This window comes from Plecotus auritus, assembly GCF_963455305.1.
Source record: "Plecotus auritus genome assembly, chromosome: 3".
NCBI classification, from domain to species: domain Eukaryota; kingdom Metazoa; phylum Chordata; class Mammalia; order Chiroptera; family Vespertilionidae; genus Plecotus; species Plecotus auritus.
Window position 1 is genome coordinate 25949074 of NC_137772.1, and position 14555 is coordinate 25963628.

Sequence of the window (14555 nt, forward strand, 5' to 3'; positions counted from 1 at the left end):
AAGAGACTGAAAGTAAGGATTGTTAGTGTGAGAAAGATGTAAATACATGAAGGAACCCTGTAGGAGGAAATCAATATTCCAAGGGGTTCAAAGGAGCACCTAATGATTTTCATCAACTGGGTCAGTGATATGATAGATACAGTAATCAGAGTAGAAGTATGAGTCAGAGGAAAGTTCACAAGAGTGTTTGTTTTTCCTTAGATAATAAAGGCAGACCTCCAGATTTATACAACGTGGCTAAGGGGAATCATGTCACTGTTCAAAAGTTTATCCTGGGCAAAAGTTGTCTACCTCTAAAGTCAACAAGTCTCAGGTTAAGGTTTCCTGATATAATGGCTACTCAATCCTTAGGTTAAGGGCAGTGATGATAATCTGGAACAAGATCACCAAAGCATTCTGAATTATATTCATTTGTGTTGTTTTCCTTCTGACTAGCTCAGTTTTTTGAATTGTATATCATTAATATACAAATATTTACAAATAAGGTAAATAAACAGACTACCTCAAGGGAAACTGATGCATAGAAATATAAAGTAAACCAGAATGTGCATCTATATTCAATATCAACACATTATTAATACAATAAATAAATTGAAACAGACCTAAATGCTTAGTTATTTTTGCCTATACATTTTGTTAATTTTTAAATATTCTTATCAGTCTGGTAAAATATCACTCTTGCACTGAATAGACAACTATAAGAAAGTTGAAAATCAGAGTATACTTTTATAAAGAGCATTTACCCTTTTTGTTCTCCAAGACTCCAATATCTTTTTGAATTAATCTTTAATATAAAATTTTGGAGCTAAAAATAATAATGAGAACAATGTTCTCTGAATAAGTTTTTATAATCCTAAAATATTATAATTTAGAAACCTCTATTTTATCACAATCATAACTTGTTATATATTCCCGTGGTTATTTTGAGAAGACTTGATAATATGGAAAAGTACTTATGATGCATTCAATGAAAAAAAACCTGAAAACTCATTGTGCATGTTTTTACAAAATCAAAAAGGATTGAACATGATTAGATTAAATTATTAACAGTTGCATTTCTTGAGTATGGAATCATGAATAATTTATTACCATTGTCTTCTTTACTAAAACTATATTAAGTTTAAATGAACAGTGTTACAAATAAATACAGAAGTAAACATTATACTGTAATTGTAATTAACTTAGAGACAAACTTTAATACCCTTTGACAAATGAGATTATTTATTTGATTGAAAGTTCCTGTGTTTAACTTGACTGTGTTTTCTTTTAGAACTGTAGTTTTGTAAAATGCTGTAATCCTGAGAATTGTAAACTGATTGGAGGAGCAAAATGTGGCACTGGAGTATGCTGTAATAGAAAAACTTGTGAGGTAACCTCTCAAAATACTACATTTTTTCATGAATTTTGTATGTTCTTGTGCATTAATTATGGTTCAGTTTTTTAAAAACTTGTTGTTATACATCTTTCAAATATGTTACTTTATGTACCCTATTCATACACAGTTGGTTTTATAATTTAGGTGATGTCCTTAGGTCTTTTTCTCCCTACTATTTAGCTCCACCACTCACTGTATTGTTTCAATTTCTACTCAGGATCCATCTAGTTATTGCACTCAATACCAATTCCAGATTACTTGGGTGCTATGAATTCCTCGAGGTGCTGCTTTAGTGAAGCTCTTCATCATGAAAAAACTTAAGACAAAATTATAAATGAGCCAGCTAATACACACTTGACATGCAATGCTCCAATAAAAGACTGATTTTTTTTTTAAATCTCATTTTGAAAATCATAGAAAAGGAATCCATGTAGAATAGTCAGCAATATGCAACACAAACAATAGTGAAGTTTGCCTTGGGCAAAGACTCCCAGCTAGAAGTGGATTGAATTGATTTCCCTTCGGAAGTTTTCCATTCAAGGTTTTCTCTGTAGCCACATCTGAGAGGATATTGGTTAGGATTTGCCTTCTGTGGATTGCATTATGATAGCACCTCATTTAGTATCACTTTCAGGACTCTATGACAAATATAAAAGCTAATTATGACAAATATAAAAGGTAATGAGAGATTTTGCTTGCCAGATGTATTTTCTTGGTGTCAATGAAATCTCTCACAACATTATTCTACCTTGTTCTATATGTGTGTGTTTTTTTTACTCTATAGGCTAGTAAATAGAACTACTGATCATTGTGTTCAAGGCACATGAATGTAGAAGGCAGTGTAGGGTTTCTACTTCTTAGCAATAAATCTTATTGCTTTTCCCATCATTAGACCTCTCATCTTGACCTTTGTCTCGAAAGCATGGAATATGGCTTTTCTAAACAGCCTATTGTCCTTTATCTACATCCAAAAGGGCAGTTCTTTAAAATGGAGATAATCACTAAATTTGGTTGTGTGAAAAGTCACAGTACAAGTTGCTAGGGAGAGCTTCAGGGCAAGAGCTAAATCTACTTTAATAGTTTAAATTAATTTTATTATGTGATATAGTATAGTACTTTGCTTTTGCTCTCATTTAAGGCTGACAATTGTCTTATACTCTGTTCTCTTTCATTATCTCTATATATAAAAGTCTAAGCGGCCATTATGACCGAATGACCAGAGTGACTGGTCGACCAGTTGCTATGACACACACTGACCACCGGGGGGCAGATGCTCAATTCAGGAGCTCCCCCCTGATAGTGCGCTCCCACAGCCAACCTCCCGTGCCCCCCCCCCAGCCAGACCCTTCCCCCAGCCCCCCTGTTGGCCCCAAAGGGGGGGGCAGTCAGCCAACCTCCCGCAGCCCCTCCCCTCTGCCGGCTGCCCCCCCCCCGCCCCATAGGCCCCAATCGCCGGCCAGGCTGAGGGACCCTACCCATGCACGAATTCATGCACCAGGCCTCTAGTTTGGCTATAAGTGTAAAAGGCTTCCTATTTTGTTCTCTTTTCTACTTTCAATTAGGTTAGTTTCCACCAACGCTTTTCCAAAATTTAACAATTTTACCTAATATTTTATAAATAACATTTCTACTTAAATAGACACAAACCCAAGTGCAAAGCTGTGGAAGACAATAATTTAACCAGCTTTTTCACTGAAACATAACAGTGAACAACTTGTTTCTAACCAGTACTCAGAAATTTCTATTTGTAATTTTAAAAATTGTATTTGGTACTGTATAATGCCAATCATGTATTGGTCAGTTGTATCTTTTTTTTAATTTGTTCAAAATGATGTTTATTATAAATTCCTTATGCATACACTTTATTTATGTGTGAAAAAATATAAAGACATGACCATTGTAACTACATGTAGACTTTAGATTCAAAGTTACTAAAAATTTGAAATAAAGCTAGTTCCCAATGTTATTTTTATTTCACACCTTAGCTATACTATAATTCTAATGGCATAGTAGAACAACAAAGGTGAATACTTCTACATATACAGCTTTTGTTGTTTAAATACCAAGTGACTAATATGTCATTTAACATTACTTGACTTCATTTTTTAAAAGAATAAGCTAATGAGTTTTTTTATTTTCTAAATAGTAGTTAAAAATAAATATCAAAATATTTTGGAATTTGTTTTAAAACAAATAAATCAACACCACTTCTTTATTTAATTTTAAAAATACAAAATTTTTATTTATTCATTTGAAAAATCTTTATTGTTGGATGTATTATATATGTCTCCTTTTTTCCCTCATTGACCCCTTCCAGCCTGCCTCTGTTCCCCCTCACCCTTCAGCCTGCCCCAGGTCTTCACAACCCTATTGTCTGTGTCCATGGGTTATACACATATACATACTTTGGGTTATCTCTTCACCCCCTCCCCACCCCCACCTACCCCTGCCTTCTCAGAGAAAGATAAGTATCACACAATCTCACTCATATGTGGAATCTAAGGAACAAAATAAACTGATGAACAAATAGAACCAGAGACAAAGAAGCATGGAACAGACTGACAAATTTCAGAGGGAAGGTTGGGATTGATTAACCTGGGAATTTATATGCATATATGCATAGCCCATGGACATGAAGCGGGATTTTTTTTGGACTGGAATACGCAGTGTTCCCCTGGGCAGGATGGTTCCCCAGATTCTTTGTCCGACAGTCGAAGAATGAATCCACGGATGGAAGGTGGTATAGCAAAGGTGAAAATTTTATTGAAGAACAAGTACAGACTCCCATGTAGGGAAGGGGGAAAGAGTCCCACCAAATCCCTGTTTCCATGGTTTATAAAGGCTGTAGGTCTTTGTGCCTTGATATCCCCTCTGGTCACTATTCCCTTAGACTGGTCACTATAGTAACTCCTGAGCTCAAAGATCAAACCTTACATGAGACATGTGAGGTTTTCCACCCCTCCTCCCTTATTGTTTTCTTATCCATTTTGAGCCTTCTTCTTCTTCCTCTGAAAGAGGGGCTTCCTTCCCTTTATTTTATAAATATAGACCTGCTGCTGCTCTGCAGCTCTGTGCTTCTTCCATGGCCCTCTTAATTTCTAAATATTCCTAAACCTGTTTTTTTTCACCCCTAAAAATTTCTGTTTCAGATACAGACAATAGAGTGGTGAAGGCCTGAAGGGGCAGGTGCAGGGTGAGGGGGTCAATGAGAAAAAAACAATGGGGACATCTGTAATACTTCCAACAATAAAGATTTGAAAAATTTGATTCCAGCCAGGAAATAAAAGATTTGTGAAATTAAAAAAGAAAAAAGAAGGAATAGTATTCTGGCTTTTATTCTTGGGAAAAATTAATGGGCCATTTGCCCATTTTTAGTCAATACTAAATGAAACAAAATTTTCTACCTGATACAATTCCTTTAATTTTTATTTTATTTTCAACCACAGTTTACATTTACTACTATTCCTTACCAATTTCAGATGTATAGGAAAGTGGCCGAACACCCATGCACTTTAGAGTGGACTCTCTGCTGCCCACCTGGCCCTGTACCCAGTTTTCTTGATATTTTTTACTGTATTCCCCATGCTGCAAACTGCATCTCTGTGGCTATTCTGTAGCTACCAATTTGTACTGTTTAATCCCTTCTTCTTTTCCACCCAGCCCCCAAACTCCCTCTACTCCAATAACTATCAGTCTGTTTTCTGAGTTTATGAGTTTGTTTCTTTAGTTTGTTCATTAGATTCCACATATAAATATGTGAAATCATATGGTATTTGTCTTTCTCTGACTGGCTTATTTCACTTAGCATAAAACTCTCTAGGTCCATCCTTGCTGTCACAAAAGATTGTATCTTGATAATGGCCAAGCAAAGAAAAATAAACAAGCACTTATGAAGCTCAACTTCATGCTCAGTTGAAGATTTCAAACAGGAACAATAGAATTCTTATTCTATACATCTATTGAATATCCTCCCAATTCTGTTGACAGGTCTCAAACAAGGTTTCTGCATGTGCAATACAGATAGCTCATTGCACCTCCTGGGTTTTCTATGCCATAATACAGTATTTCAGAAGAGTAGAGAGATCCTTTCTTTTCCAACATCTGCCTCTGTGCTTGGTAATGGAGGAAACCATGCCTGATCCTGCTAAGTTAAATTTCCACCACTGTTCCACTCCCTGTGTTTAGGGAGAAGTGTTCTGATTATCATCCCGAGTCCAAAGCAGATTCATGATTTATAACCCCTCATGGTAGAGGTGGAGTAGGTCTTGAAAGGAAAATTATTTGAAATAAAAAAGATGTCCATTGAGCAATAGTTTAGGATTATTGTAAAAAATAGCAATTGAGTTAGTACAGCATATCAGGAATACAATTAGTCCCTAAGAATTAAAGTTGAAAAACAAATATGCATAGCCTGATATCAGATATTTTCTATTGATTTTGAAGTAAATATTTAGTATCATCACAGCATTATGACTATGAGAGCTTTCACTAGACCCTTTTTTAAATATTGAGGTGAAAATCATAAAACATAAAATTAACTATTTTCAAGTGAACAATTTAATGTCATTTATAATATTCACAATCTTGTGCACATACCACCTCTAGCTAGCTCCAAAACATGTTCATCATCCAAACTGATGAACATGCTCTCCTTTCTCCCTTCCTGTCAGTCTCTGGCAACCACCAATGTGAATTCTGCCTTTCTGGTTTTACTTATTCTGTTATTTCATGTAAGTGAAACCACACAATGACCTATGGTGTCAGGCTTTCTTCATTTAATGTAGTGATTTAAAAATTTATTCATTTTTAGCTTATATATCAGTCTACCATTCCTATATCTGGCTGAAAATATTCCGTTGTATGTATATACAACAACTTACCTATTCATTAATTGATGGACATTTGGGTTCTTTCCAATCTATTTTTCTAGAACTTTTAAGTAAATTTTTAATTTGCTAAAAAGGTAATAGAATCCACATGTCTATTTGGATTCTTATTTACACTTTTTGGTTAGTACTTTACAAAAATATTTCTTTTAGAAAGAAAAAAAAAGAAATGTACAGTGTCCCTTTGTCTCAGACGGTTAGGTGTAATCATGAAATCTGAGCACCAGACTTGTTAAAAGACTTCATCCTAGAACTTCTGCTTTGGTAATAGCCCCCACTTACTATGTCACTGGAAACCGATTTTAAATTTTCCATTGTTATCACATTGGAAATTACTAGAAAGTATGAGAGAGCTCAACACTACTTTAAAGGCAATGCATCCATGCTTCTGGTTCTATTTTGTTCATCAGTTTATTTTGTTCATTAGATTCCATATATTAGTGAGATCAAATGGCATTTGCCTTTCTCTGACTGGCTTATTCTGCTAACATAATACCCTCAAGTCCGTCTGTGCTGTCACAAAATATAAGAGTTCCTTCTTTTTTGCGGTGGTGTAGAAGCAGGGATACATGGAACAGACTGATAAATGTCAGAGGAGAGGGACAGAGGAGGGACTGGATAAAGAAGGTGAAGGACTTAGGTGAAAAATATATATGCATAACCCATGGACACAGACAATAGTGTGGTGAAGGCCAAGGGAGGGGTAGGCGAGGGTGTGTGAAAATGTCAGAGGGGTGAAATCTGAGACATCTGCAATAGTGTCAACATTAAAAATGTAAAGGCAATGCAACATTTTCTGATGAAAATAAAAAAAGGATGTTGACTTATGTGTTTAACATTTCTGCATCTTTCAGAAAATTGCATACGTATTGTCTCAGAACTTGGTATTTGGTATGAATACATGATCTGATTCCATTATGTTCATGTTCAGTTAAACTTCATAATAGGTTAGCCCATAGTAAATTATTTCTCATCATTCTTACCTATAATGACAATTTATCTAAATTATAATAGAAGATAATTATACCTTGCTTGTAGCAGTGTGGTAAGACTTGATTAATTGTCATGTATGAAGCACTTTGTCTTTGGATAAAAAGTATTACAAAAAAATTGTTTCTATTTGTCTCACAGATGACAGAAAGGGGACATCTATGTCGGAAAACCGTAGATCCATGTGATTTTCCAGAATTTTGCGATGGAATTTATGAGAATTGTCCGATGGATGTGAAATCTGCTGATTTAGAACCATGCAATAATAACACTGCCTTTTGCTATAAAGGAATATGCCGAGACCCGACTAAACAGTGTACAGAGTTATTTGGAAAATGTAATAGTTGTGTGTATTTTCTGGGATTCCTTTTTAAACTGTATTTTTCTAAAGTCAGTAATTCACCCTAACCACAAGGAAAGGTATTGTTTACTTAAATCCAAATTTGTGGAAACAGCCTAAATGCCCATCAGCAGATGAGTGGATTAGAAAACTGTGGTACATCTACACAATGGAATACTACGCTGCTGTAAAAAAGAAGGAATTCTTACCATTTGCAGCAGCATGGATGGACCTGGAGAGCATTATGTTAAGTGAAATAAGCCAGGCAATGAAAGAAAAATACCACATGATCTCACTCATTTATGGAAAATAAAGAACATTGTAACCTGATGAATAAAAAGATAGATACAGAGGCAGTAAAGCACCAAACAGACTGTCAAATTACAGCGGGAAGGCTGGGGAGTGTTGGGGAGGGGGTGTGGAATAGATCAACCAAAGGACTTGTATGCATGCATATAAGCACACCAATGGACACAAGACACTGGGGGGGTGGGATGAGGGCATGCGACAGGGGGTAGAGGAGGCTGGGGGAAGGTCAATGGGGGAAAAAAAGGATATATATGTACTACTATATGTAATACTTTAAACAATTAAAAAAAGATATCTGCACCCCTAAAAAAATAAATAAAATAAATCCAAATTTAAAAATAAAATTGCAAATCAAAGCACCTTTGAATTATGTCAAGAGGCAAAATAGGATTACTAAGTATAGGACAAAGACACTAGGACATTAGTGAAATTTCAGGTGATTGGTGCAAAGGGAATATATTATTAGAATTGTAGATATGAAATCAAATAACGGATTTCTTAGTCATTTCTGCAATTTGATATCAATTTTTCCCTTCTCAAATGGGTAGTTTTTGGGGAGTGATTCTCATTCTCGTAGAGCCAATAGGTGACATCAAAAATTTGGAGTTGGCACTGACTGGACATTGCTGCTGTCCAGCTGTCTCTATATTAATGTGCCATATTTTCAGTTTTAATTGTTTTTTGAGATGAGTAATTGGATCTTTATATTTTTAGTTGCTAAAGGTGCTGCTTATGTATGTGCAGAAGAAGTGAATTTTCTCGGAGATCCATTTGGAATCTGTCTTCCCAACAGGCGATGTGAATTTCGGTATGTATTTAAAAAAAACTATCCATTTTCCAAATGTGTGTGTTTTTGTGTATGTGTTTTCTGCAATGAGTCACTTAATTCAAATGAAAGATGACTATAGTACATACAGATAAATTTATATGTTGCACTTCATAAGATGGTACATGCACCAAATAGCCTTGCTGTTATGGTCTGAGTAACATTCTGAATTATCCTCATACTTTGAATGATATTTACCTAAAACATTAGTCTTACAGTAAGTGACAAGTGGGACCTTTTCTCTGCTTTATATTGCCAGGAATACCCTTTGTGCAAAGTTAGTTTGTCAATGGACAAATTCACGGGTATTATCATGGAGTCCATTTGATGTTCAATATACTTACCTTAGAGGCTATATATGTATGTCAGCAAGACGGAGAACTCGTGCATTAGGGGGAGAAGTGGATATAACCCGTGTATATGATGGCACTATATGTGGTGAAGATAGGGTAAATATAAATTTTTCTTGATTTTATATATGGTGTGTGTGTCTGAGTACCTGAGAGTGTGTGCATGAGAGAGAGAGATAGATAGATAGATAGAGAGAGAGAGAGAGAGAGAGAGAGAGATAATATTAAGATTTTTTTATTTATAATTATACGAACTGGTTACTGTATGTTAAAATTCAAAGGTCAGGTTTCTGCCAGTCAAAGAACACTTGCTTTCAATCTGTTTTATTATGAACTTTCCTACAGATATTTAAACTGGTTGTCTCACACTTGAGAATCTAAGCCTCTTTATTAGGCTAGGATTTGGTCTGCAATAATTTGTGTAAGCAAAGAACAAAAAAGAATCAAATAATACACTAACAATCAGAATGGAACAATATGAATACTAAGAACAACAACAAAAAATACCCCAAGTATTTAGTCTTGCAATAATTGATTAGAATGAATTTGGTTATAATGACAGTAAAACATTCATTTACTTGCTTATTAGCCTACTCCCCTAATTCTTTCTCCAAAAGCATAATATACTTGTTGAAAATTTGACCCTCCCACAAGATCTACACTAATAAAAGAGAAAGATGCAAATTGACCATACCTTTGCAACGCCCACCAGCCAATCAGGAGTGAGTATGCAAATTAACCCAACAAAGATGGCAGGTTAATTTGCATACACAGTCACCGAATGGCTGGGGATGGGGCGGGACACAGGCGTTCCACACTGCCCCAACTGCTCTGGGCCTCTGGGCAGTGTGGGAAGGTGGAAAGGCGGCTCTGGGCTGGAGCAAAGGCAGAAAGGTGACTCCAGCCCAGAGTGAAGGCGGAAAAGTGGCTCTGGCCAGAATGAAGGTGGTGCCAGCAGCTAGGGGAAGGAAGGCCCATTCCTGCATGAATCTTCATGCATCGGGCATCTAGTACAATAATAAAAGAATCTAAGCTTTATTTAATTTATTTTTCTTAAAAACATTAAGAAACATAATAGATAAATTATTTTTAAACTATTATCACTAAAAATAATTGACCAAAGAAAAACATGCATAATTATCTTACATTTTAATTCAAATAATTTACACTGAGAAGCAGTATTTTAAGAATTAAAAAATAAGAAGAAAAAGGAAGTAAGTTTATTTCAGAATGGAAAAATACATTTTAACATAAAAATAATAAAGTAATTACACCAGAACATTACATTACATTGTTGGCAAAAGTATATTCGGGCTTAGAAAAAATCTTATAGGAGTTTATTTGAGCCAAACTGACAACAATTTCCAAAAAGAAAGATCTCAATAGGTTGAGAAAATGCTCTGGAGAATAGCAGTTTTACTGCTTATTTTATACATCGGAATCAAAGGAGAAGCTATAGGGGTGGCTACCTGAAATCCATTGGTGGTAGATTAGGCAGGGTGGAGAAGGCAAAGTTGGGAAATCTCTGAGATTGGATGAAAAGTAATACAAATAGACATACTTCTTTTATACTGGTGGGTACAGTAGAGTTGATATTGAACATTTAGAGCACATGGAGATGGTATGCGGAACAAGATAGCACTGAGGGGTTCTGTGGTCTCTAGCTCTGGTACAGAGACCGCAGAACCCTGGGTTGTGCCCTGAAGGGTCTGGAAAAGGAGATTACTCTGACAATCCAAAGGTATGTTATTTTAGATGCAAAAAGACAATCTACAGGCTCAGTTATGGTAAATACTGACTTCTGTCAAGGAAGATACTAGTTTAGGACATGAATACACACAAAGACTCGCTTTTAGTTAGAAATGTTTAGTTTCAGATCTTATGTGGTTACTTTCTGTCTCTGAGTTTATAAAACCCACAATCCAGGCCTTCCCTGAGCTTGTCAGGTTTAGTATATGGCCCTTTTTTGTCCACAACATTATAAAGTAATATGTCTTCCCTTCAAAGATCATTTAAAACAAAGTGAAAAAATCTTTACTATAAATAAGGGAGAATAAATACAGAACTTTATTAACGAATTTAATCATTATTTAATTAGAAAATAAAGCAGTGAAATGGCACACGCCCATGTGTGTGTGCACATCACACACACACACACACACACACACACACACGTCATGTAACACCAAAAATATATTTTGGGCTTGGTCCCTGGTTTCTGGCACAGAGCTCCCATAGCCCTTGGAATTTCCTGAGTGATAACAATGTTTTGTTTTATTCATTCCCTCCCAAACAAACCAATGAAGTGATTTATCAGAGGCCTCTAGATAGCTTCAGGATTGGGCTGGCCACCAAAGAGACTAAATGGTTAGAGGATTGGAACTTTTAGCCACCTTCCCAAACCCAGCCCCACAGAACAGAACTCCATAAGGGGGAATGGTATGGCTGAAGAGTGAACTCTATAGAAACTTTGGACAGTGAGATTCAGAGAGTTTCTAAGTTGATGAACTCATTGACCTGCTGTGCTTTCAATATGCCTGGAGAGGACATAGAAACTAACCTCCACCCCACAAATAGCTTGTCTTGTATATTTCTTCTACTTGTCTGTTCCTGATTTGTAGCCTTTATAATAAACCAGTAAACATAACTGAAGTGTTGTTTTGAGTTCTATGAGCCAAATAAGCAAATTATGAAACCTGAGTAGGAGTTTATGGGAACCTCCAATTTATAGATGGTTGGTCAAAATTAGGGTGGTCTGGGACTTGCGTCTAGTATCTGAAGTGGAGGCATCCTTATGGGCCTGAGCCCTTTAATTTGTGGGATCTGATTCTAACTCCAGGTAGATAATGTCAGAATTGAGTTGAATTGAATTGTTGGACATCTACTTTGTCAGAGAATACATCTTACAGTATATAAGTATCTTACCTAATAAAAGAGAAACATGCAAATTAACCATCACTCTGCTACACCCACAGCCAATCAGAGTGAATATGCAAATTAACCCAACAAAGATGGAGGTTAATTTGCATATGCAGGCGCAGAGTGGTGTAAAGGCTGCTATGAAGGGAAGGGGGGTGGTGGAGGGAGCTACTGGAGTGGTACTCCAGACAGAAGCGAGGACTTGCTGGCTCCGGGTGGCCGGGGAGCAGGGACGTGTCTGCTCCCGGGCGGCTGGGGAGCAGGGACTGGCCAGCTCCTGGGCGGCCGGGGAGTGGGGATGTGCCAGCTTCCAGGTGCCCGGGGAGCGGAGACTTGCCGGCTCCCGGGCGGCCTAGAAGCGGGAACTTGCCAGCTCCCGGGTGGCTGGGAGTGAAGCCAGGGGCCTATTCTTGCACGAGTATCATGCAATGGGCCTCTAGTATCACAATATTTGTGTATATTATGTATGTGTGCATACAAGCATACTCAAATACATCAATATATATCAGTGCAAAAATATCTCATAATATCAAGCATATAACTAAGAAACATGAAAATGTTTCATCTAACGTGTGATTAAATAAATACAAAGTCATTTAATATTAAGTTGTTGTTTTAAACCAGTGGTTCTCAACCTTTCTAATGCCGTGACCCTTTAATACAGTTCCTCATGTTGTGGTGACCCCCAATCATAAAATTATTTTTGTTGCTACTTCATAACTGTAATTTTGCTACTGTTATGAATCATAATGTAAATATCTGTGTTTTCCGATGGTCTTAGGCGACCCTGCTAGCAGTCCGGGACCCACAGGTTGAGAACTGCTAGCAGGGTCACCTAAGACCATTAGAAAACACAGATATTTACATTATGATTCATTAACAGTGGTTAGACATATATAAAACTTATGCAGTGTAACTTATTGTTTGCAAGTTAGCATTTGGGCATTGAAAGTAATATCTGATGGTAAGAAGAATAACATTATCATTCTAAGGTAAGTATAAATTATCACATACTTTCTGGAAAGTGATTGGGAAATGTGTAAGGAGTCAAATATCATACTTCTTTTATCCATTGCTAATGGAATAACGTGAAATTAATTTTCTGATATTAGGAAATATACATTGGTATAGAGCAATTATGATGTGAGTTATAACAGAGAAAAGTTATGAAGACTTGTTAAATGACAATTATAGGTTGGTCAGATAAATTAAAGTTTATCCAATACTCTATTTCTTTCTAAAATAACATTTGCATATAATTTTTAATGACATGGAAGGATATTACTAAAATTTTGGTGAGTGAGAAATCAGGGCACATCCTTGAAAACATGCATTTCTGCTGTTTGGATTGCACATGGAAATTTGGTGGGTTGTGATTTTTTTATAAAGTAAAGGTGTTATCTTTGGCTTAAGTGGTCTTGCTGGTCAACCCCAAGTCAAGATTGTAGCAACCCTGTGACTTTATGTCTTAGTTATTGTACCTTTATAACAAGTAAAAAATAAAGATTTTAGAAGTAGCCTTAGCATCAAGATATTATGGCCTTGATAGCATTCAAAAGCATTTAAAACCTAGGATGATCTCCTGAAAAATATGCAAGTAACCACTGCATTCAAAACTGCAAAGCATTACTAGAGAAGCAAAGAAGACTTACATAAATGAGGGGTAAGCAATACTGATTAATTGGAAGACTTAACATGTCAATGTTCTCAAAAATCAATTGATGAATATGATGCTATTAAGAATCCAAATCAAAGCAGGTATTTTTTTGGGAGGGGGAAATGAGTTGTTGGGAAAATTGAAAGATTGATTTAAAGGTTTATATGGAAATGCAAAAGGCTAAAAATACAAAATAGCTAATGTAATTTTAAAGAAGAAAATGGAAACTGGACATTTACACTACTATACATCAAGACATACTGTAAAGTTAATTAAAACAATGCAGTATTGAAACAAGGATAGATGAACTGACCTAAAAACTAAAATAGAAAATGTTATTTTGGAATAACTGGAGATCAAAATGTTTTAATAAAGACCTCAGACAAAAATTAGGCATTGTGCTTGGTACAATTAAAGATTTCTTGCTGAGAGTTTTTATCAAGAAGGGATTGGATTTTGTCAAATGCTTTTTCTGCATCAATTGATATGACTATGTGATTTTTACCTCAATTTGTTTATGTGATGTATCACGTTTATTGATTTGCGGGTATTGTACCATCCTTGCGTCCCCGGGATAAATCCTACTTGGTCATGGTGTATGATCTTTCTGATGTAGTGCTGGATCTGATTTGCTAGAATTTTGTTGAGGATTTTGGCATCTATGTTCATGAGGGATATTGGCCTATAATTCTCTTTCATTGTGTTGTCTTTATCTGGTTTTGGAATTAGGGTAATGCTGGCTTCATAGAAGGAGCTTGGAAGTGTTCCTTCCTCTTGAATTTTTTTGAATAGTCTGAGGAGGATAGGTTTTAGTTCTTCCTTGAGTGTTTGGTAAAACTCCCCTGTGAAGCCGTCTGGCCCTGGGCTTTTGTTTGCTGGGAGCTTTTTGATGACTGCTTCAAT

The 14555-nt window shown here is 36.0% G+C and overlaps 1 protein-coding gene across 1 annotated transcript in view; it reads left to right on the top strand.

The window, feature by feature from the left end:
* LOC308243473 (A disintegrin and metallopeptidase domain 3-like) overlaps positions 1 to 14555 on the top strand; it is a gene marked incomplete at both ends in the record, with an annotated part of 82291 nt that overhangs the window by 50785 nt on the left and 16951 nt on the right. The window contains 4 exons of the mRNA XM_080659018.1: positions 1271 to 1369; positions 7393 to 7588; positions 8615 to 8708; positions 9076 to 9175. Of these exons, the coding sequence (XP_080515144.1) occupies positions 1271 to 1369; positions 7393 to 7588; positions 8615 to 8708; positions 9076 to 9175 (489 nt within the window). The remainder of the gene's footprint in view (positions 1 to 1270; positions 1370 to 7392; positions 7589 to 8614; positions 8709 to 9075; positions 9176 to 14555) is intronic.